The sequence below is a fragment of the Berghia stephanieae genome, chromosome 2 (assembly GCF_034508935.2).
Source record: "Berghia stephanieae isolate SIO BIC M18660-M18661 chromosome 2, UCSD_Bste_1.3, whole genome shotgun sequence".
NCBI lineage: Eukaryota > Metazoa > Mollusca > Gastropoda > Nudibranchia > Aeolidiidae > Berghia > Berghia stephanieae.
The window spans coordinates 36,939,976-36,963,953 of NC_088361.1; the positions used below are offsets into that span (position 1 = coordinate 36,939,976).

General features: G+C 34.6%; 1 protein-coding gene across 2 annotated transcripts in view; it reads left to right on the forward strand.

Annotated features, from left to right (window-relative positions):
- Window positions 1-21,208, forward strand: part of LOC144964810 (gonadotropin-releasing hormone II receptor-like) — a 246,296-nt gene extending 225,088 nt beyond the window's left edge. The window contains exon 8 of one of the 2 annotated variants that reach the window (XM_078899448.1): window positions 20,275-21,208. In XM_078899448.1, coding sequence (XP_078755574.1) covers window positions 20,275-20,756 — 482 coding nt within the window. In that variant the 3' untranslated portion in view covers window positions 20,757-21,208. The remainder of the gene's footprint in view (window positions 1-20,274) is intronic. The other variant, XM_078899447.1, reaches the window with a different exon arrangement.
- The last annotated feature ends 2,770 nt before the right edge of the window (window positions 21,209-23,978 follow it).

Genomic DNA, 23,978 nt, shown 5'->3' on the forward strand with positions numbered 1-23,978 from the left:
AAAAGATGCAGTATGTCATTTAAAAGCTCAGATCTGTCTAGTACTAGATAAAATGTATTTCACAACGAATACATATGACAATCTTCAAGAAAAAAAAGAAACAATTGTAGTTTGGGTAGATATGGTTAAAGCATTTGACAAATAAATATATATCAAGGGACTTCTCATAAATTAAAAAAGGCAAACATCTCTCACAGAATGTTGGTCTTGGTCATGAACTCCCTGACATATTAAAAGGCTCGAGTAGGAACGGGGTGTAGAAGGACTGATAAGTCGCACTTTAGAAATCATGGTAATCTCTTAAGTGGCTTCCATGTGTTGTCTACTAATATTTTGTGTTGTTTACAGTTTTCGAAGCATTTCACAAGAAGAGACTTGCTGCAGTAACAATCTGAAAAAGTACAATAACTCTTTTGAATTGAGACAAGATACCTAAGATATTTGTATAACGGTTCATAACATATCAACAATATATTTTGTTATTTGGCTGGGATTGATTTCCCAATAGACTAGGAGTATTATGTTTAGTTACAAGCTTTAATGGGCGATAATTCCATTGAATATCATCTGATGCGAAGTCCCAGGTCATTTAAATCGATCGATATTTAGAGAACCCTACTCAAATTATTATTTCATAATCTTGAGTAAGAGGAACAGCAAATGTTTGTTGGTCTTAAGTTTTAATGAATATTTATTACGTGAGAAAATAAAATGAAGCTAGAATTCTTCAATTAAAAACGATAATTAGTTTGACTAAAAGTTTCTGTAAGATAACAACTGACATAATTGTGTAAAGATTAGCTCCATTCTCGGGATATAAAAAGTTCTATACTTGATTCCTCTGAGGGGTGTAGGAATTAAATAATAATATACGACCGAGTCATAGAGTTCAGCGTTGTTGAACGTATTAACTGACAATGGGGATGATAATGGTAGCAAAACATTTTACCGCCGCATTGTGATCATGGGTAAGACACGTTACACATTACGCCATCCGACCCAGGTTTGAGTGAATGCCTGGTTACAGGCATTGTGCTAGTCTAAAAGAAGAACGCCGAACAACAACTTGCACCGAATGAAATAATTTTTGGCTCGACAAAGCCCACTATGGAAAGATAATATAAAGAATTGTGAGACGCCTTGAATATGTGAAACCCTGAAAATACGTTACATAAAAATGGGTATTTTTCATTATATAATTAAACTTCATTCCCAGTGTAGATAAACACTTCGGGATGGATTATATATATATATATATATATATATATATATATATATATATATATATATATATATATATATATATGTATATGTATATATATGTATATATATACATATATATATATATGTGTATGTATATATACATATAATATAATATATATATATATATATATATATATATATATATATATATATATTATTTAACCAATTAACTGTTGTCCTCTTGAGATAAAAAAGCATGCTTTAAGAGATTTGACCAGAAAACTAAAACTTAAAAAAATCGATCGAGTTAAATGACCCTCATCTTAGCAAAAAGGCCTCATTGGTTGACAAAAACGCTCAAACCTTGAACCTCAGGGCCTAATTCGTTGGCCAGATTTTTAAATACGTGTCTTTTCAGAGGATGGCAGTTAACTTGTTAAAGAGTATATTTTTTCTTTATTTTTCATATTTATTATCTATTAACTCAAACCCGAATCTGTGGGGGTTTTTCTTTATTTAAAATACGCTGAGAGCAGATGATTAAATATTTGCTAAATGTTTCAAGAAAGATTCCTAATATGACACATCCTGAATCATGATTCTGGATCAATAAATACGAACTATACAATGTGAACTTGTACCTTATTTGTCACATGCGGGTTTTCCTTTTAAAATTCTTCAATCCCTAACAGTCAGCTTGATCCAGGAGTATTACTGAAGTTCATTACGATTTTATCCTTAGGACATAACAATAAGAGGAAAACAAGAAGCCAAAAGATTTCACAAAGGACAGATGTTTATCAGGACAACCGCTGTGCTTCGGTTTCTTTTGTTTAGACGCAGTTGTAGTTCCTGTATTTTATCTCACAAATAATAATCATCTCAATGTTGGCCAATGAGTGACGACAATTTAGCACCCATCATATCTAAAATTCAATAATCGGACTGAAATGGATTGGCTGAAAAGCAGTAAACATTTTTTGACTTCTTCTTCTTCTTCTTCTTCTTCTTCTTCTTCTTCTTCTTCTTCTTCTTCTTCTTCTTCTTCTTCTTCTTCTTCTTATGTATCTAATTATTTCCATTAAATGTCGATAATTATAATGTGCACTAAATGTTCATGAGGAAAATCAGAAAGATAGCATTTGACTTTCAGGTTTGAAACTATTTTGATGAGTTGTCATCCAGTCATTTCCTAGAATGTTCACGTTAAACAGATCTGTTCACAAAAAATTGCCACGTCCTTTTCGTATAATTTGTATGTCTATTTCTTTCACTTATTCAATTTAATCCCCCTGTTGTCGAAGCTTCATGGAATGTGCTTGGATGTATTATATTAAGGTACTATATGGTAGTTTATGTACTTTGATGCTGCGACTCAGCTCGGGTCTGAATAAGGACTTCATATAATATTATAAATTAATATACTTATATAGCGCCCATTAACCCACCAACAAGTGGTTTACGGCTCTTAACAATCACTCAGACTACATAAACAATCATACAAACTAACACGCTTACACACATACACCCGTACACTCAAACACGCATACGGAAACTTCCGCATCCACATACGCAAACTCTTTACATACTATACCATCTACCCAAAATTAAAACATATAAAGCATATTTATTGTCAAAATAGGCTCTTCTAAATAATTCAGTTTTTAACTTGTTTTAAAGGTATCTAAAATTTCGCTGCTTTTTTGGTATTGAATGGGAAAGGGAATTTCACAACCTTGGCGTTATTACTCTGTCATAAGATGCATGCTATTTGATCTGAGCGATCGACCAGCTATATAATGTTAATCTAAATAGGACGGTGTCAGACCATGAAAGGACATGTTGTATAAACTCTTTAACTCATTGCGCTGCTTCACCGGCATCCAATTCAGAATTTCCAGAACAGAGGAGATAGGATCGTCACTCTTCGATAACATCACCAATCTAGCCGCTCTGTTCTGAACTTTCTGCAATATTTGAATATTGTAATTGGGACAACCAATGAGAAGCGCATTGCAATAGTCAAGTCTACTACGAATAAAATAAGTGACACGCGTTTCTGTGTCAATCAAGGACCTAATACAACCAATGTTTTCAAGATGCTAATGACAGAGTTAGATAATTTTGGTGATATGATTATTCATGGACATATATTTATAAAGAAATGAACCCAGATTGTGAACATAGGAAATAAGAATAGAAACTGTGCATCATGCTACATCAATTGTATATGTTTCAATACTGTTCTTGCAAGATTCATTCTTTATACACAGCACCTCGATTTTTTCTTCATTCAATTTCAATTTGTTCATATCCATCAATTCTTAATTTCATTCTACGATACACTAACTTCATCATCTTCACATAAAGATACATAAAACTGTGTGTCATCGGCATACACATGGAAGTCAACTGAAAAAGAATGAATAATTTTCCCGAGAGGCGGTGTATAAAGAAAAAAGTAGAAGTCCAAGAACTGATCCTTGTGGAACTCCACATTTCAATTCATTTACACCAGACTGAGTATGATTGAGCATTGCTGTTTGACCCCGGTCATGATATATAGGACTGGAACCAATTCAGTATATGCCCATTGAATCTAAAAACATGATTCAGTTGATGCAATAGAATGTCATGATCGATCGTATCAACAGCAGCGCTCAAGTCAAGCAAAATTAGCAATACTGATTTTTTAAAAATCTTGGGCATAGTTGACAATATCATTTTGAACTCAAATAAGATTATGTTCTGTACTGTGGCCCGATCTGTATGTAGATTGGAATTTACAGTAAATTGCGTTTTGTTTTAAGAATGTTTCTACCCTTTTGGATACACAATTTTTTTTCTATGATTTTAGAAAGAAAGCATAAATTCGAAACGGTTCTATAATATTTTCATTGTTTAAAAAAAATTAAATTGGATTTCTTTAATAGTGGAGTCCCAACTGCTTGCTTAGGACTTTGTGGTACGACCTATGACGACAGACTATTAATTACAATAAAAGTTATGAGTGTAACCAGATCTTTGGCACATGCTTTAACAATCGATGTAGGGACAGGGTCTAAATAGCACGTTTTGATTTGTGAAGAGTTTATAGTTAACAAAACGTCCTCCTCAGATGCAGGTTCAAAAAAATCGAAAGTTTCTATTTTTGTATCATAATTTTCACAATCTAGAGGATAGTAAATGTCCTTTCGGGATGAATGTCCAAAGGTGTCGAGTTGTTCTCGTATGTGTTTTATTTTATCTTGAAAATAATCTGAAAAACGACTTGGGAGACCAGTTGGGGAGTTAGTTGGCAATTCTTGTTTACAGGCGTTGTTTATGATATTTTTGATGATTTTAAACCATTCTTCGGGATGTCTCTTGTTTGTTATTATTGTTGATATTAAATAATTTTCTTTTTTTTCTATTCGATTGTTTCCTTTATGTTTGCTTGAAACATATAATTGACGATGTATTTCTAGTCCATTTTTCCTCCACAGTTTTTCTTTTGATCTTGTACACTTTTTAAGTTCTCTAATATCATCCGTGTACCACTGCTTATTGGGTCTTAAAATACTATTTTAGTGGTAAGGGGACAGTGGTTATTAATAATTTCGGATTAAGTCATATTATAATGATCCTCCATGTCGGACACAGAATTGGAAGATGAAATTATTTCAATCAATTTGAGAGTTGAATATCATTTGAAAATACGTTAAGATCAATTATAGAGAATTACAGAGAATACTGAATAAGATCTCCAAAAGCATGGAAAATTTTTGAGATATTGTTTTCAATAATGCTTCAATCATAGAATCGTATTCTGACACTAATTATTACAAGGAGGAACGTGACATCACTTGAAGTTGCTGACACAAGTAGGTTCTAAGTTTGTTCTATGTGTCGCATGTACTAAATTCTTATTCTAAAGTCAATAAAATGAAGAATATTATCAAAACAAAATATCAGAGATTTCAAAGTTTATCATATTTCATTTTATAAGTAAAAATATTGTTTTAGTCGTGTTGTTGGCAAGGTATTCTTTAGGATTACATTAACCCACCGACGGCAATTTGAATGTTTTATCCAAATGGAATTTCTCCCAAAATTCATGATTAAATCTTTATATATAAGTATAATCATTTTCATAAAGATGTGAATAATCAGAAAACTTCAATGAAGCCCGAGACGCGCATTGCTGTAGCATGATGTTGGGATTGAGTATAATCGAACTCGGCCTTTCAAGATTAAATAGCAACCTTGTTTTGTTGCTTACACAACTATAGCTTGAGTATATCAATCCTCAATTACGAAGGCAGGATGTGGATCGGATTTGAATAACAGAGTCGCTCCCTGGTGTGAGATTAAAGATCGGAAGCCACAATCCTTAGTGCGTTCACCGCCTCTTCACAAAATTACCCGAGAGTGATTTCAATGATTCTAAGCCTCTTACTCCGGCGAGACAGAAAGAATTTGATTTAGTTGTTGTTGTTCTTTTAAAGATGAACAAAGTTCGTTGTGTGTCATCATCTTAAACAATAATGAAGGACGTCGTATTTTAGCTTTTCATTATTTTCAGCTCTATTCATTAGTTTGCTTCTGTTTGTCACTAATTTTATGACATTAGAATATACAGACATTTTCAACTACAATCGGACTAATGATTTTACCAAAGGTCACCACAAAAGTATAGCTTTAAATTATTAAACAAATCTGCTGATTAAATTAAATTATAACTATATTTTAAAGGATAAAGAAAATGTCAAAAAAAAAATTTTTATGTCAGGTTTGACAACCAAAACGTACCTAGTCAGTAACATATAAAGACAATACAATACACACAAACAAATCTTATCGTGTTGTTGTCTCGGGTTTGCTCCTCTGTAATGTTGACACAGCGTTGCTCTGATTTTTCATGAAGATGTATAGTGTGGACACTCCTTCACTATATACCGACAAAGACCCAACAAATATTGAGAACAATCATGCTTCTCAAATTTGTTTTACGTACAGGACTTTGCACTATCCTTTTGGATCTGGATAGAGACTTGACCGACTCAGTTGTTAACGGGCACCTTTTTGCTATCACACCCTATTATTGAGATGTGATATTACGACATAGTATGTCACGTTTTAATTCGTCACAGACCGATCAGCTTTTGATATTCTACAACACAGTGTTTATTCTCCTGTGATATATTTGTTTTATTCTGTACCGTCTACAACACAGTGTTTATTCTCCTGTGATACATTTGTTTTATTCTGTACCGGCCTATATAACACAGTTTCGGCCTTCTCTGTGTTATACTTTTATTGGGGACATATAGTAACAGATTTGCCTTCTCTATACTATGATTTGGTCACCCGTTCACGAACTTACTTAGTACAGTAGCCTGCACTATGCCTTGCTATCTTCCGGCCAGGAAGTACTTCACACAATCAACCCTGCATTGTGTGAAGGATAGCAAGTGACGTTTTATATAACCATGGTGAGTAGTATTCATATTATGACGACTGAGAGGCGTTGTCATCACAAGATAGCATAACAACAGGTTTGAAAAATAACAACTCATGGTCGCCTAAAGCGTAACGTGACAATGTTCACCAAAATAAAAAAGAATGAAGTAGTATTTCTCTCGCCCTTTCAAAACCCAGTCTTTTTGGAAGATGTGATACAACACCCGCTGGATTCGATAACGGCGAAATCCAGCACGCTATAAAATATGTAACGCCGGAGCTGGGTGACCGAATGTATTGGTTGCCTCCATTATCATCTATGGTTGCCTCCTATGAGCATCGGGTTTCGGCACGCTCGGATTCAAATGTCCCATTTAGACGTACAGACTTTTCGTACACGGTCCGACTGATTTCCACAAATTGTGGATAATGGACCAAAAATAATGAAAACTGAGCGTAAACTAGGAATTTCAATCTCGTCAGACGGATGTCGGCCCAACCTACTGATATCAGGAGCCGCCTGGTATTTTCCTGGCTTCGTGTTGACGGATCATCGTTGGTGATTAGTTTTCACTGAAGTCCCTCTTACTTCAAACTTCGGAAGGGGTTCTCTCTCTATTGAGTGGGTGAAGTTCACTCATTTATTTGTGTCCACGTGTCAGTGTACTATTCGTGTGGCGGTGGTGTGGTGGTGGTGGTGTGTATGTGTATGTATATGTGTATATGTTTTTGTGGGTGTGTTGTTCTAGATCCGACGGAACTTCTCTCGTCGACATATTCGATTCACGGTGACCCATATCCACCGCGTTTAATCTATGTTTGTCGGACCATGTACGAAAAGTCTGCACGTCTAAATGGGCCATATCACGCTCTGCTGTAGCTGGGTGACCGAATGTAATGGTTACCTCCATAGCCCTACTATCACTCTTTTAGTACGCCATGGTTACTTCCCAATAGCATCGGATTTCAGCACGCTTTTTTCCCAAGAGCGTGCTGGAATCCAGCGAGTACTCTATCATAAGGAAGCACGACTCATTTTACCAGCAAGGCGGTGCACGAGTTTGTTTTTTAGTCAGCCGAAATTTAGCATTTGTTACGATTAAATATTTTTACTCTTTAGGTTTTATTCATGTTAATTCTGACACGTCAAATTAGTGCTGAATAAAATGCATATCATTTGTTTTCAACCCGTTCATTGATGAAAAAGTATTATCCAAGAAGTAACGTAGAAAGCGAGTTTTAAGTGCCATAAACTCACGTTAGGTTAAAGTTGTATGCACTCTCCATTTACCTAGTCAATATTTTAAAGCATCTATCTTATTACTGATAACTACATAGTTATGTTCCACGTTTATTACTTCATGCATTAAGACTAAGTATTAATGTTATAATGAGTAGAAAACCTGGAACATGTCAATTCTGAAAATATTTTTTTAATAAACAAAAAACTTGAGCTTTTATATAGAGCTATATAAACTAAACGTTCTCAGATCGCTTTACAAAGGGTCCCTGACCGACAGAAACAGGAAACATGCTCCCGAATATGTCACACACACACACACACACACACACACACACACACGCACACAAAGGCATAAATGAGACGTTTTGATACGCTTGTGTTTAGATCAATCTGTAGTAATATGAAATAATAACTTTATCTGTCCAAAAGAAGAAATGTGTTTTCACGCTGTCCTTTGGATTTGATCGAAAGGTTCTTTGGTTATGGGGGTCTCTATAGCTCAGTTGGTAGAGCACTCGCTTCACAATCAAAGGGACTGAGTTGATCGATTTCACTCTCAAACTTGGGACTTAACGAAGTCACAGATTTCAGCGGTTTTTCCAAGATGAGGGTCGTTTAAATGGATCAACATTTGAAGGATGAGTTTTCTGGCTAAATTTTCAAATATGTGTTTTCCAGAGTATGGCAGTTAACTGGTCAATTATATCATTTTAAAGAATGAAAACTCGGATTATATTCAAATGTTTAATAGGGCAGCGAATTTACAGGATGATTTTCAGGACTACGGGACGTTAAAGAGATACGATGGATGATCTTTACTGAAGACCAACATTTATTTTGACTGGACTATAGGATGTCATCTCTCTGAAACTAGAAGATCAGTTCCACAAGGTATGTAGCTAGTCCTCTTGAATCCTGATTTTAGTCTGCCAATGAAATCGGAACCAATTTTTTGACATCACATTTGTGTTCCCTATTGATAAAACAACTGAATAGATGAGGTTTTCCATATAGGTTAAGGATATTTCTAGACAATCAAAATCAAAATGAACTACATGACACTTGATTAACTAGTTCACAGCCGCACTGTGTAAAAAAGAAATATTTTAAAATTTGGGCAGAAAACTCGTTCTTCAAATATCGATCGATTTAAATGACCCTAATTTTGGCAAAAACTCTCAAACCTTCGCGAAGTCCCATGTTTGAGAGTTTGTGCCAAGATGAGGGTCATTTAAATCAATCGATATATTAAGGACGAATTTTCCGGCCAACGTTTTAAATAAAAATTGAGCTTTTATATAGCACAATATCCACAAAACGTACTCCAAGCGCTTTTCAATTGGTCCCTGACCAACAGCAACACTTAACATGTAGGACGAGACATGACGCTTGTTAGGCGATATTACATTTTTATCGACAGAGACAGCACTGTCAACGGCTACGTACTCTTACACCTGAGTATTGTGAGAGATTGTGAGTAAAGAGCCTTTTCTAAGGACTCAACTATGCGCCTAGCTCGAACACAGGACATTCCGATCTGAAGGCGAGTGTCATACCACAAGATCACACAAATACGTGTATTTATTTCCATAATTAGCTGGTTAATCCTGACATAATGCCTGACTGAGACAGTCAGACCACTTACGAGATCCAGAAATAAAAGTAGTCAAGTAATTGACGCATGTCTATGGTTATGCCATACGTCATTATTAACGTATAACTATATAATAATATAATCGAGTCTTATGTACAGTTCAAGGAGTGGGGGGGGGGGGGGGGGGTGGAGTGGGGGGTTGTCTAATTCATAGTTCAGGTAGAAATGTCCTATCTAATCAATGTTGATGCTCACTAATGCGCGGTGGTTGGTGGAGAAGGTGACATTAAATTATAACCAGTCACGCCTTTCTAATTATATCTCTTTACAGATTCGAGGTCTTAACTTCGATATGAACTGTCGCAACAAGTCTAAAGAACTGGAAGAAATGTGTGACATTTTTACATGAATAATTTGGTGAATAGAAGTACACGTTTCAAAAATGGAAACAACCCAACAATGGGAGCGATTTATATTAATGTTTTCGTCCAAACTAGTCATTGAACACATGATTTGTTGCTGTACAACAATTGGACATTTCTCAATAAATGTAAACACGCTTATTTGTTTATGAAATCTGTAAATATCCCCATGAGATATGCGGGGTCAAAACGAACAATTAATTTTGACGTTGTATATATCTCAAACTGCGAACCCTTTTCACTATAAGGGTCATTTTGAGATTTTTTTTGCAATGTGACCAATGACCTAGAGCACATGGGAAGGTAATATAGATCATCCCCATTGTTGTCGATATTATCTTAACAAATCAGCCAAAAGGGTATGACACTGTTGTAATTATTAGTACCGGCGTGGGTGATTTTCATTACCTAATTTCAGTATGTTAAAAAAAGAAAGTACCACCAATCTAAAATAGCAAAAACACGTAACGTGATTTTAAAAACTTTGAACTAGAAACTTATCAAAACGATTTGGAAATTTTAACGTCTATGAACAAAATTAGATATGAACAAAATTCGTATGCCAATGACCTTTACTGTTGAATAACATACTTTTAATTGCAAGAATCATGCGCCGATAAAAAAAAACCCAAAGATTTTAAAGTACTATATGCCTCACATGAATAGATAACGCAAAAGCGCTATATATAGACAAAGAATGACTTACAATAAATGTTTAAAAGAGAAAAGTCAAATAAACCTGGAAAATTATTTTTTAAAGATCAAAATTGATCTATTCGTAACTATTTTCTTGATTGGTTTGGTGAAAAAAAAAAACAACAAATTTTTCTGTTCTATAATAAAACCTTTCCTCTCAAAACGTCAAAGATCCGGTGCCCAAAAAATCATTTTTTCAACGGGTGATAAAATTGTAAATGATACGCAGGAAGTGTTCACAACATTCAACAAATTATTTGTCAATGTTGCAACTGACTGAGATTGGAAGAAAGGTTGTCTTTAACGACAGAAGTATTTTACCAATTATTTCCAACCTTTTTGAAAAAGATCTCTTTCAACAATTATCAGATCACTTTGAAAACATTTGTCACGGGTATTTTTGTGAATTTAGGAGGGGAAAAAGTAGGGGTGCCAGAAATTACTTTTGACACTAATTAAGGACTGGAAAAAGGCGTTGGATAATAAATTAATTATTAATCTAAAGCATTTGATTGTTTTCCACGTGACATATTAATTAGCAGACTTTCGGCTTATGGGGTGGCAGAAAAATATACAATGTTAATTAAAAGCGACATCAGACTATTGAATTATATTTGGCAACTTTTTCTGTTTATAAAAAATTAAATATTGTCGTCATTGTTGCAAAGAGCCAAGTCCTTCTCTTACGAAGCATTGCTTTTAAGTCATTGGTGTTTACATTAAATTACGTTTTATTGTAGATATTTTTTAAACACTCGGAGTGAAGTAGAATTTTTCTTAATATAGAGTTTCCTTTAATAAAAGAAACCATCTTAGTGATGATGGGCAACTTTAAACCACAATATATTATGTGATGTGATCTTTATTAAAAGGCTTGCTTGAGTAGACGATTTTGAAAAAAACAACAACAAAAGAACTAGTATCGGTTTATTTTTTAAATTGATTATTGAAACATGACATGTATAAAATTAAACTGAGAAAACTTTTTGGGGTTTTCTCTCTCTCTGTAATGGGTAATACCAATAGTGCTCGATCACTTTTCGAGGCAATTCGACAAAAAAAAAAAGATTGTTAAAATTTCTCTCAGGGTTATTGGAGCGGGGTTTTTTTTTACGATATAAGTAGTAAGGCGTTGTAGTCAAGTAATATGACACTCACTTACTGATCGTAGGGTCCTGGGTTCGAGCCTCGCTCGGCGCATAGTTGAGTCCTTAGAAAAGGCTCTTTACTCACATTCTCTTACCGTACTCAGATGTAAAATGAGTACCTGGCCGTTAACAGCGTTGTCTCTGTCGGAAAAAAATGGTAATATCGCCTAAGAGGCGTCATGTCTCGTTCTACATGTTACGTGTAGCTGTTGATCAGGGACCCCATGTAAAGCGCTTTGAGCACGTTTAGTGGATATTGCCCTATATAAAAGCTGTAGTAAAAACTCAAGTTCTTCCATCTCTAATGATAGGATTATTTCTTTCGATTTTAATTTTCTTTTTTAACCCCCATCCAAAAAAAAATAAAAATAAATAAATAACACATGTCAGGTACATTACAGCTATTTTCTCAAAATTTTACTTGGAATAAAACATAATTCCGTAAACGTCTTAGAAAATCTCGATTTAGAACCATAGTTATGAAGGATTTAGACGTCTAGTGATATTTTGACTGAAAGGCATAATCGGCTTTTACTTGTGCTTGTAAACTTCTATATTGAAACAATGATTGTGAAACTGTCCACAATACGCTTCAACAGTCATGACGTCACTTCCCTCGTAATGACGCATGGTAACTTAGTAACTGGCTCTAAACTATCGGAACAATGGCGGACGCTCTTATGAAATATTTCTCCGACGACCATAAAAGCGTATCCAGAGGGGAAAAAAAAAAAATTATAAATCTGATCATGTTTTGACTTTTACACATTCTGATCACAAGACAATATGAAAAGTTCTCGCCAGCATGAAGAATAAAAGTACAGATTTTCTTTGTTTAGAACCACAATAGCCGCCGTTGCTGGGTGACGGGACATCAGACTATTGAATCAAATTATAGTCACCGTTGTGTGAATCGGGGTCGAATGAGTGAGTGTCCGGTGCGTAACGAGAGAGTGAAGTTGGAGAGAGAGAGAGAGAAAGAGAGAGAGAGAGAGAGAGAAAGAGAGAGAGAGATAGATAGATAGATAGATAGAGAGAGAGAGACAGAGAGAGAGAGAGAGAGAGAGAGAGAGAGCAAAATGTTATGAAGGCTTGAGAAAGCAAAATGTTTTATTTTAAATTAAAGTTTGTTCTTTATTGTTCAAAGACTGAATTGTTTGCAATGATTCCTAATCTTCATCAACATGTTTTATGCTATTGTCTTTTGAAGTTACGACCTTGTGTGTGATAAATGCACGTTACAATTCAACCATCAAGTGAAACATACGGATAACCGAGACAAGAATGATTTTACCGAGACATGAAACTTAAGGCATCCTTCCGTCGCCATCGTTAACTTATAGCCTGACATTGACCAAAAATGACGTCAAAAGAGAAGTCTTTTGCCGCAAAAGAAAAAAATATATTGAGTTGTATGCAATAGTTCAACCAATGGAATCACTTGTTTCCTTGAGCTCTACTTACGAGAACTCACTAGAAGCTGAACAAAACTGAAAAAATGACGTCAAACTATAAGTCCTATAGATAGAATGCGCTTGGCCAAGGAGTTCACAACATTGCCATCCGGAAATATAACCGACCAACACACAAACTCTGTGTAACCATGAACTTTTATAGTCTGGTTAATACAGTTTAGTGAGAACAACTCACAAACGCGGATGGCAAAAACAATAACAAAGGCCTGAGTGACGTCATCTTCGAACTATCTATAAGATAAGATGAAATAAAAAGAATGATGAAATTAAATTAAATGAGATGAATAATGATTATGGCAGTTACAAATAGCAATGTGAAGATATAACGTAACTTATGGTAATATAATATCAGGTTTGTAAGGTTCCACTTCCAGGCAGTTGAGAAGGGGTTGACTTATCTATTCCTCCGACGGCGGGCTCAGGTTTGATCTTTATTCCGTCAATGGCAGCACTGTCAAAGGTAAAAGCTCCGGCGTCTTGATGGTGGAGATAAAAATATCCACAAAGTACCAAAAGATAAAAATCTTCAAATATATCGATGTATAATGTGAGGAATGGAGCGGCTGGCCGTCCGGCATAGATTGTAGACAGAAGTGAGTGTAGAATATTAGACCTATCAGCTTTTATAATAAGTGGCTACGTGACAGAATGTAGAACGAAAAGTATTCACTAATTTGAAATTAATTCGAGGGAAGGCTATTAAAGGAAAGATGACCTCATATTAGAAAGTTAAGTTTTTCTAAGCCTATCGAAATATAACTGGAGTGAGATGAATTCAGTTCTTACTAAAAATAAAAATTTAATAAGATAAATGTGAACAATCTTTACTGTGACAACATCTGCAATAACCAAATGTAAATAAAGATTGGTAACTTACTTGATATTCATGTAAAACAGCTGTTTTGTAGCGATACATGAAAACTCGGGGATAAATTGACTTTACAACTTCTGGGCTGCAGCTGTATACTGCATGCCACCTTTGAGCTGACACCTCCGAAGATGGGTGCTATGTTCATATAATCTGGTATAATAAGAAAACGGGAAAATATCAATAGCGCACATTTTGTTACAATTTTTGTTATTTGTACACATTTTTGGTAAATATTATCTACTTCCTCGCGTTCCATATTGCGTGAAATTTGTTCTTCTAAATCTGGCCTTTATTCTTTTACTGTGATTTATTTGGGTTTTTTAGAATTTCTTTACAACACATTTTATCCGACAAAATGGCATTATGTCCGAATTAATTTGCATTGCTTTAGAATGCAATTCATTTCAATGCATCTAATAAGAAAACAAATGAACAATATTTAAAAGCTCTGTATCCAAACAATGGTATTCTCATATGCGAATAATCTGTATTTTACGCTTTTTAAAAATACAGTATTGACCGAGAAACGATAAGGACATGTTAACATGCTCCATGTTTGCATAAGCATTTGGAAAATATGAAAGTGAGCAGCAATGGTTTAAACAACATATGAAAAGGTGTATTGCCAGGACCAGACAAAGTTTTTTTTAAAAATACAAGAAATAAATAATTCAGAATAATCGGCGAATTGAGCCTCAAAGCTCCTGATTACTGCTTAGCGGTACGGTCTTTGCTTCGTATCCAAAAGGTACCGTGCTCGATCACCTGTGAGGACTTGAGCCAGTCACCTCGCCCTAGCTCAATTTCCGCGCTGCAATGCGGCTGACGCTTGGGTCATTCTTGTCTTCTCTTGGAATTCTATGGAATGAATAAATGGAATTTTAGTTTTATTTATATATTTAAATGTCCGACATTTACATCACGGAGGTTATTCGGTTGTTTGGACGTTTTTATTCCTATATTCTTTTTTCAGTTCTTGTTCACGGTGTGTGGGATGATATATGATGGTTTTGAAATTGTTTTCTTTCTGATTTGACTTGACAAAATTTCAGTAACCTCTTTCCAGATAACTCTAATTAATTTGTGTTTTCTGCTCGAGATATAAATGGACGATAAAGACAGTCTATAGATAATGTAAATGCCAAATCCCCACAGGATCAATTGCAATTAAACTGATGTCGTAATGTTAATTGTAAAACCAGAACTTGTGTTTATCTTACATTGTTCATCTAATGTATTTTTGCATGAGAAGGATATAGAGGTCTAGAGGTTTAATTGTTGAGCGCGTTCGAAGCACATGATGCTAATGGAATATCGCAGGTGTTCTCGTTATATGGGAATTTCGAGCCAAACAAAATAAATGCAATTTTGCTTCTCTCCGGGAATAAGATTCAACATAATAACTTCAATAGTGGAAATATATATTATGCTATATTTGATCCCACTTAATAATAATTATAATAATAATAATAATAATAATAATAATAATAATAATAATAATAATAATAATAATAAAAATAATAATAATAATAATAATAATAATAATAATAATAATAATAATAATAATAATAATAATAATAATAATAATAATAATAATAATAATAATAATAATAATAATAATAATAAAAATAAACTCTAATGAAAAATTTCCCGTTGGGGATGTATAGATAGAATGAAGTTAACGTCACTCGGGTCTTTGTTTTTTTGTGTTTTTTTTGCCATCCGTGTTTATGAGTAATTCTCACTAAATTGTATGAACCAGACTATAAACGTTTAAGGTTTCACATAGATTTGTGTGTTGGTTCATTATATTTCCGGATGACAATGTTGTGATCTTCTTAGCGAAGCGCACACTCGATATCTATAGAGGAAGAATTTGTTATCATTCATCAACTCATTAACTCTAATTCCCGATTTATAGCCTCTGAATAACAAGCAATTTAATGAGTACGCCAAAAAAACAGAAACCCTGAAAGTAGATTAATTGGTAGATAGAGAGATTATGTTCTTTCGATGTCCTTACTTTTAAATCTTTGGCTTGTTTACTCTCTCTCTCTCTCTCTCTCTCTCTCTCTCCCTCTCTCTCTCTCTCTCTCTCTCTCTCTCTCTCTCTCTCTTTCCTGTGTGAAGTATTATTGTGTCATCAATATGATTATTTGACTGGATGTATTTTTTCAAGGTTATATTTCAAGTAACAATATCATTTTTCTATACGTCAAAGTCAATTTCTGAAACCGAAAACGAAAATCATGAACAACATGGTAACAATCAAAACAAACTGTCAGAGGAGCTAGTGGAACAACTTATTAACGACATCTGAGAGTTAAATCTCCAGAGGTAGGGGCAGTGAATTTAAAAAAATGGAGCTTTATATAGCGCAATATCCACTAAATGTGCTCAAAGTGCTTTACATGGGGTCCCTGGTCAACAGCAACATTTAACATGTAGGACGGGACGGGACGCCTGATAGGCAATATTACAATTTTTCGGACAAAGACAACGCTGTTAACGGCCAGGAACTATTTTACACCTGAGTACGGTGAGGGTATGTGAGTAAAGAGCCTTTTCCAAGGGCTCAACTATGCGCCGAGCGCGAGACTCGAACCCAGGACCTTCCGATCCGAAAGCGAGTGTCATACCACAAGACCACATAGCCGAATTTGTCTAATGAAATAGACCTTTCATTGATGAAAGTGTTCAGCATCTGTTTGTTCCATTTTGTAATCCCCTCTCTTCAAATGTGAATAACGTCGGCCCGAATTTGGGTAATGAAATATTCTGGAGTGCTTGTTCTATTCGAATTTATATCGAATTCGAATTTTTCCGACATCTGAAGTGTTTTTTTTTTCAGATCGCCTCACATATGGTCAAATTTTGTAAAAAGTTGTTTAAAAAATATATATATATTAAGCCCATTAACATGATAAGAATCCTTATACATTCCTTCCAATATTCCTAGCAAAAAAAGCAGCCCTACTAGTCATCACAATCTAAAAAATATGAGTAGCCGATCTCACGCTTAATATTATTATTTATTATACAAAAGGGTATCTTTCTAAAACGGTTATGGCTTTCTTTATGTTATATTTTTTTCTGTTGACTGAATCAATACTTTTTTCCACTCAATTAATCTTCTTTGCCAATGATTGCACTTTCCTTTTATGTCGCTTTATAGTCCCTTGTTGATTCTGGGTTGTTGTTTTTTTATTTCCTCTAGAATTGCTTGTCATATATATATATATATATATAGATATTAGGTGGGATTCCTTCTGAAGTTCGCGGCTATGTCATCTAACCCAGAAATAGATCAAGATGTTTTTTTTTCAAAGAGCGAGTCACTTCCCATCATTGGACATAATTTGTCTCCTACTTTTATTTGACCTAAAATCTCCATAACCCAGTTTGGTTTCACTTACAGAATTATGTATAAAGAGAGAGAGAGAGAGAGAGAGAGAGAGAGAGAGAGAGAAAGAGAGAGAGAGTGTGTGTGTGTGTGTGTATGTGTGTGTGTTGTGTGTGTGTTAGTTTGTGTATGGTAGACAGTGATATCCAGAGAAGAAGAAGAAGAAGAAGAAGAAGAAGAAGAAGAAGAAGAAGAAGAAGAAGAAGAAGAAGAAGAAGAAGAAGAAGAAGAAGAAGAAGAAGAAGAAGAAGAAGCAGAAGGAGCAGGAGAAGAAGAAGAAGAAGAAGAAGAAGAAGAAGAAGAAGAAGAAGAAGAAGAAGAAGAAGAAGAAGAAGAAGAAGAAGAAGAAGAAGAAGAAGAAGAAGAAGAAGAGGTATTAGTCTGAAGTGAGGAAAAAGTATAAGAAATAGTTGAGGTAGAGAGAGAGAGAGAGAGAGAGAGAGAGAGAGAGAGAGAGAGAGAGAGATAGAGAGAGAGATGTTTTCATTTTCGGTTTCAGAAAACTGATATTGTTACTTGAAATATAACCTATAATATCAATTCTGGAGTGCTTGTTCTATTCGAATTTATATCGAATTCGAACTTTTCCGACATCTGAAGTGGTTTTTTTTCAGATCGCCTCACATATGGTCAAATTTTTTTAAAAGTTGTTTTTAAAAAAATATATATTAAGCCCATTAACATGATAAGAATCCTCATACATTCCTTCCAATATTCCTAGCAAAAAAGCAGCCCTACTAGTCATCACAATCTAAAAAATATGAGTAGCCGATCTCACGCTTAATATTATTATTTATTATACAAAAGGGCATCTTTCTAAAACGGTTATGGCTTTCTTTATGTTATATTTTTTTCTGTTGACTGAATCAATGCTTTTTTCCACTTCAATTAATCTTCTTTGCTAATGATTGCACTTTCCTTTTATGTCGCTTTATAGTTCCTTGTTGATTCTGGGTTTTTTTTATTTCCTCTAGAATTGCTTGTCATATATATATATATATATATATATATATATATATATATATATATATATATATATATATATATATATATAATTACTAGGTGGGATTCCATCTGAAGTTCGCGGCTATGTCATCTAACCCAGAAATAGATCAAGATGGTTTTTTTCAAAGAGCGAGTCACTTCCGTCAAGCCAGCCCATCATTGGACATAATTTGTCTCCTACTTTTATTTGACCGAAAATCTCCATAACCCAGTTTGCTTTCACTTACAGAATTATGTATTAAGAGAGAGGGAGAGAGAGAGAGAGAGAGAGAGAGAGAGAGTGTGTGTGTGTGTGTGTGTGTATGTGCGTGTGTTTGTGTGTGTGTGTTTGTATGTGTGTGTTAGTTTGTGTATGGTAGACAGTGATATCCAGAGAAGAAGAAGAAGAAGAAGAAGAAGAAGAAGAAGAAGAACAGGTATGAGTCTGAAGTGAGGAAAAAGTATAAGAAATAGTTGAGGTATAGGGAGAGAGAGAGAGAGAGAGAGAGAGAGAGAGAGAGAGAGAGAGAGTGTGTGTGTGTGTGTGTGTGTGTAAACAAGCCAAAAGTTTAAAAGTAAGGACATCGAAAGAACCTAATCTACTACCAATTAATCTACTTTTAGGGTTTCTGTTATTTTGGCGAACTCATCAAATTGTTTGTTATTCAGTCGGGAATTAAAGTTAATGATATTGATGAATGATTAAAAAATTCTTCCTCTATTCATCCCTAACAGGAAATTTGTCTTTAGGGTCTATTTTTAGAAAATAATGGAACAAACCAGTCGTCAGTCGCAGTGCAGCGCCACATAGTGAGCTAAGATGAGGTGATTTACTTGCTCTAGGCTACACAGCGCGGCGAATAGTCCAACCAGATACTTTTCTAGTAAGAAGCAAAGACCATATCACTGAGTCTCGCCGTAGCCCAATGATGACTATTTTTAACGATACCATATTGAAACAAGCGAGATGGAGTAAATTTGATATAAAATCAAAATAGTAAGATATGAAAAATTGTGAATGAAACAGGGACATACAAATCAGAGAGAAAATGCAAGCAAGAAACAATAAACATCGGGGAAAATAGCAACCTGCCTTGACTGGGTATCTAAATCAAACCTTCTGATAACCTATCAGACGTGCTACCATTACATCACAGAGGTTACCATATAGTTGGGACGATTTAATGTATATATTCTTCATCTGCTCCTTATGAAATTTAAGTATGTTTGTTTTGTTTTTTAGTTTAAGATACTGCACTCCAAACAATGAAGACATTCACGCTGACTCAAATTGTATAAATTAAGCTTACATTTCGACTTTAGGTATCAGTTTCACCCTATACATATACCGTTTTAGAATGTCACGTCACATTTATGCATTGTTCCTCATATCACAATACTATTCTCTAAGACATATTACGCAACTCAAGACATTCCCATCATTCTGTTAGCCATCTGTTATGTACTCCTCATGAACAAGGATGACGCAAAAATATGCAAAAAATGTGCCTAACTCAAAGATAAATATACATTCACACCTTAGTAAAATGTGTAAAATGCCCTACCTCAGGACACATGACATGTACAAATCGCATAATATATCCGGATGTCTCTCAATGCCGATTAATATTTTAATTAACCACTTCAGGGTGCCGTTTTTCTAATTAATTCCCAGACATCATCATAAAAGTATGTGTTTTTTTTTTTTGGGTTTTTTGTCTCACAACTCGCCACATTTATGTAAATCAAGCATTAATGACCCTATTTCTTTTTTTTTTTTTTTACCATTTCAGGAATGTTCACAATTAAATTTAAACGGGAACTAATCCGATGTTGCTACTCCATCCGAGGACTGAGACGTCGTCGTGGAGCAACCCAAGACAGCAACGGAGCCAAGAGATCCCTTCTCGTTCCCATTAAGAGAAATTCAGAGTCATCGTCCTCCTCCAAGACACTGGAGCGCCCATCTCGATTGGCTGGCACTTCTCCTGAATGCTATGCTCTTTCTTCCAAGGGCTTGCGATATTCGTTTGTTTCTCCTGCGGGCCCTGAAGTCAAGGTCAGCAACAGTAGAGCGTCTTTGACATCTCAAGGTAAAGAGGAGCGTGTCAGTCTCAACATGACTAATATGGCGTCACTGTCACGTGATGATAGAGCTGCCTTTACCCCAGCAGGTCAATCGTCGTCGTCCCCTGGCGTTAGCTCAACTGTTTTGTATAGGAATGATCGTGCAAATATGAATAATTTTGTCAAACTCGGATCACCAGACTGCTGAAGTGAGACTCTCACACCTGATTAAAATGATAAATTATGTTATTCTTCAATGTATATCTATTTCAATAGAAACATTGTGATAACGAAATAATATACTCAGTGCTCGCTGTTTATGGGGGATAATGCTTAATTTCTTGCTGAAGGAAAAAGCGAGATTTTAAAAGCGAGGTTTATCCCGAGCCTTCTTAATGATAGTGCAATGCCTTAACACTTGGTTAACGTGCCCAATATCATTAACTCACTCCTGTGTCATTTCATTCAAACAAGTCTATGACATTGCTATGTACTCCTTACAATGGTGTGCCATTATACTTCACTGTGTTGAAGTTAGTGTGTAATTTTTTTATACGACCAAAACCATGACTTTGTGGGGCAGCCTGTTGTTTTATTCACAGCTTTCCTAAATTTTCCAATGATTAAATCACCTTCACATGATATACTTGATCAAACAAACTCGTGCAGTCTTTTTTCAATGCATATTATGATTTTAATGGTCTTTGTAATCTGGTAATAATAGTTAACTTGAAAATCGCTTCCACTGTTGAGGATACCACTATTCATCCTAAAAAGAACATCTTTCTTTTCAGTAATGGTAACGGTCCTAATTCCTTTAAGATTGACGGATGCCAGACACAAGACAATAAGCCGTATAATAGCATTTTCATTTTGAAGTTGTGAGGATTTTCCTTGCTTGCTTTGACATAAATATATTAAATAAAATATCAAAGTGTCATATCCTTGTGGTCTCTCACAAAACTGAGACAAGGATAATGTGCGATGCGCACGAAACAAAGACATCAAGTCATCGATTTCTGACCTTTAGGAGGCTCTTTCGCGCAGAGCATATATTTTTTTGTTGCAGCCGTGTCGTCTACAAAGATCTTAGCTGTTCGATGCTGGGTAAAAACCTGGCTTCGAGCATTGTTATAGATATACATTACGTCCTATACAGAAGGTAGTAACCATCATTGTTATTTGTTTTACGTCAGGGAGGCCGTATTTTATCGGCTTCTTTGGCTTGATGGAGCTCAATATCAAGCCTGTACAATACCTGTGAAGATCAGACTTATATTCCGTCAAATCTATATAATCCAAAATTCCTCCCCGTCAGCACACTTCTAGAAACGCTCTCTCTCTCTCTCTCTCTCTCTCTCTCTCTCTCTCTCTCTCTCTCTCTCTCTCTCTCTCTCTCTCTCTCTCTCTCTTTATTTCTTTCTCTTTCTCTTATCGTATATATATATATATATATATATATATATATATATATATATATATATATAATATAAATTGTCACTCACATTATATGGCCAAGACGTTCGTCCACGTCTTCAGTCGGCATACATATATATATATATATATATATATATATATATATATATATATATATATATATAATATCGTTCTCTCTCACACTCTGTCTCTACGTCTGTGTGTGTGTGTGTGTGTGTTTCGATTATAGACACTCACACACACACACCACACACACACGCACACACACACACACGCAAAAATACAAACACACCTTGTACAAGAAGGCAAAGGTTATAGGATCATCAGAATTACAAAATCTCAAACTTTAATCAGGTGTCCAAATTACTCCTATTTATCTTTTCCTACGTACAGTAGACAGAATAACAAGACGGGAATGTATTTTTAATAATTGTATTTTATAATCTATTACTTTGTGAGCAGGTCAACTTGCAACAAAATGTGTGGGATAAAGATCTAAAGTGTGTATAAAAGGTACGAAACAAAGCAAGACAGAAAAATACAAGAAATAAAACATCCTAAAAATATATATCTTCCTCGACTGGGGATCCAACCTCAGACCCTCTGATTTCCGGTCAGACGTGCTACCATTACACCACAGAGATTCCTGATAGTTGTGACTATTTTCATTCCTATAACATTCTTCACAAGTGTATACGTTTTACCCTGTGAACTGTGAAGCCTCACTTGCATCACACAACACAAACATTGAACACACTTTTAGATCTGTATCTTATATATATACCGGTTCCTGCTCCCTAATTTCTCCAAAAAAAAAAAAAGATTGTTTTACATTTTTTCCCATCTTGATTCGCTTTATTCAATAAATTCAAATTTATGAACATGATAAAAAATATATTCAGTAATCGTTGTTCATACCGTTGTCCAGCTATTTTGCCTTTGGTTTGTTTGTTATTTTGTTTTTTGTCTTTTGTACATACATCGTGCTTTAAAAAATATAAATAAAATTTAATTGATTTTAATTTTGGTTAATTGTATTAGTGTAAATGCACACATTATGATGCATTTATGATGCATAAATGAAGCTCGCTCTCGTTATCTCTCTCTCTCTCTCTCTCTCTCTCTCTCTCTCTCTCTCTCTCTACTTTGTAAGACTTACATTATATTTTTATTATAGCTTCATAAACAAGATCGCTTTAAAAACAAGACACATATAATTGGTGTGATTATCAATTATATTCATTATGAAATTGTTTGTTTAATCGGATAATACTGTTATTTATCAATAACGTCGTCGTCAGCATCACCATCATCATAATCATCATCATCATCATCATCATCATCATCATCATCATCATCATCATCATCATCATCGTCATCATCATCATCATCATGTTTATACTCATGGCTGACACTATCAACATTTCGATAACCACCATCACCTCTATCTTTATTATCAAAATCATCATCAATATTCTCATGTCTCTATCACTAAAGTGCCTTTGATGATTAAATCATTAGTGACAGACGGGATATATTACGATAACGCAATATCATATTTCCTGTGAATCAAAATAATTTATACTATTCCATTCAAAAAAGTAAATAAACGGGGTTATCTAACATCTAATTTCACAACATGTTTGAACGTCTCAAAGTTGTCAGATTGGTATTTAAAATGTCACATGATGCTTTCTTTCTTCATCAGTTTGGTGGCATTTATTTTGAAAACGCTTTAGGACTTACAGATTTTGTTTTGATTAAGATTAATACTACCTGGTTTTTTATGTTCATTTGCAAAGTTTTCATCAAATTTATGTATTTCACTAATTTTTTTACCTCAAGAAATTTGAAGTCTGTCAATAAATGTAAAACATATGCATTCTCTCAAACCATTTGGCATTGCTCTTTGACTTTTTAGGTATTTACAATCTGACAACCATGCACTGAAGAATGTTTTTTTTCCTGAAGTTGGTAATGCTTCGTTCTAGTC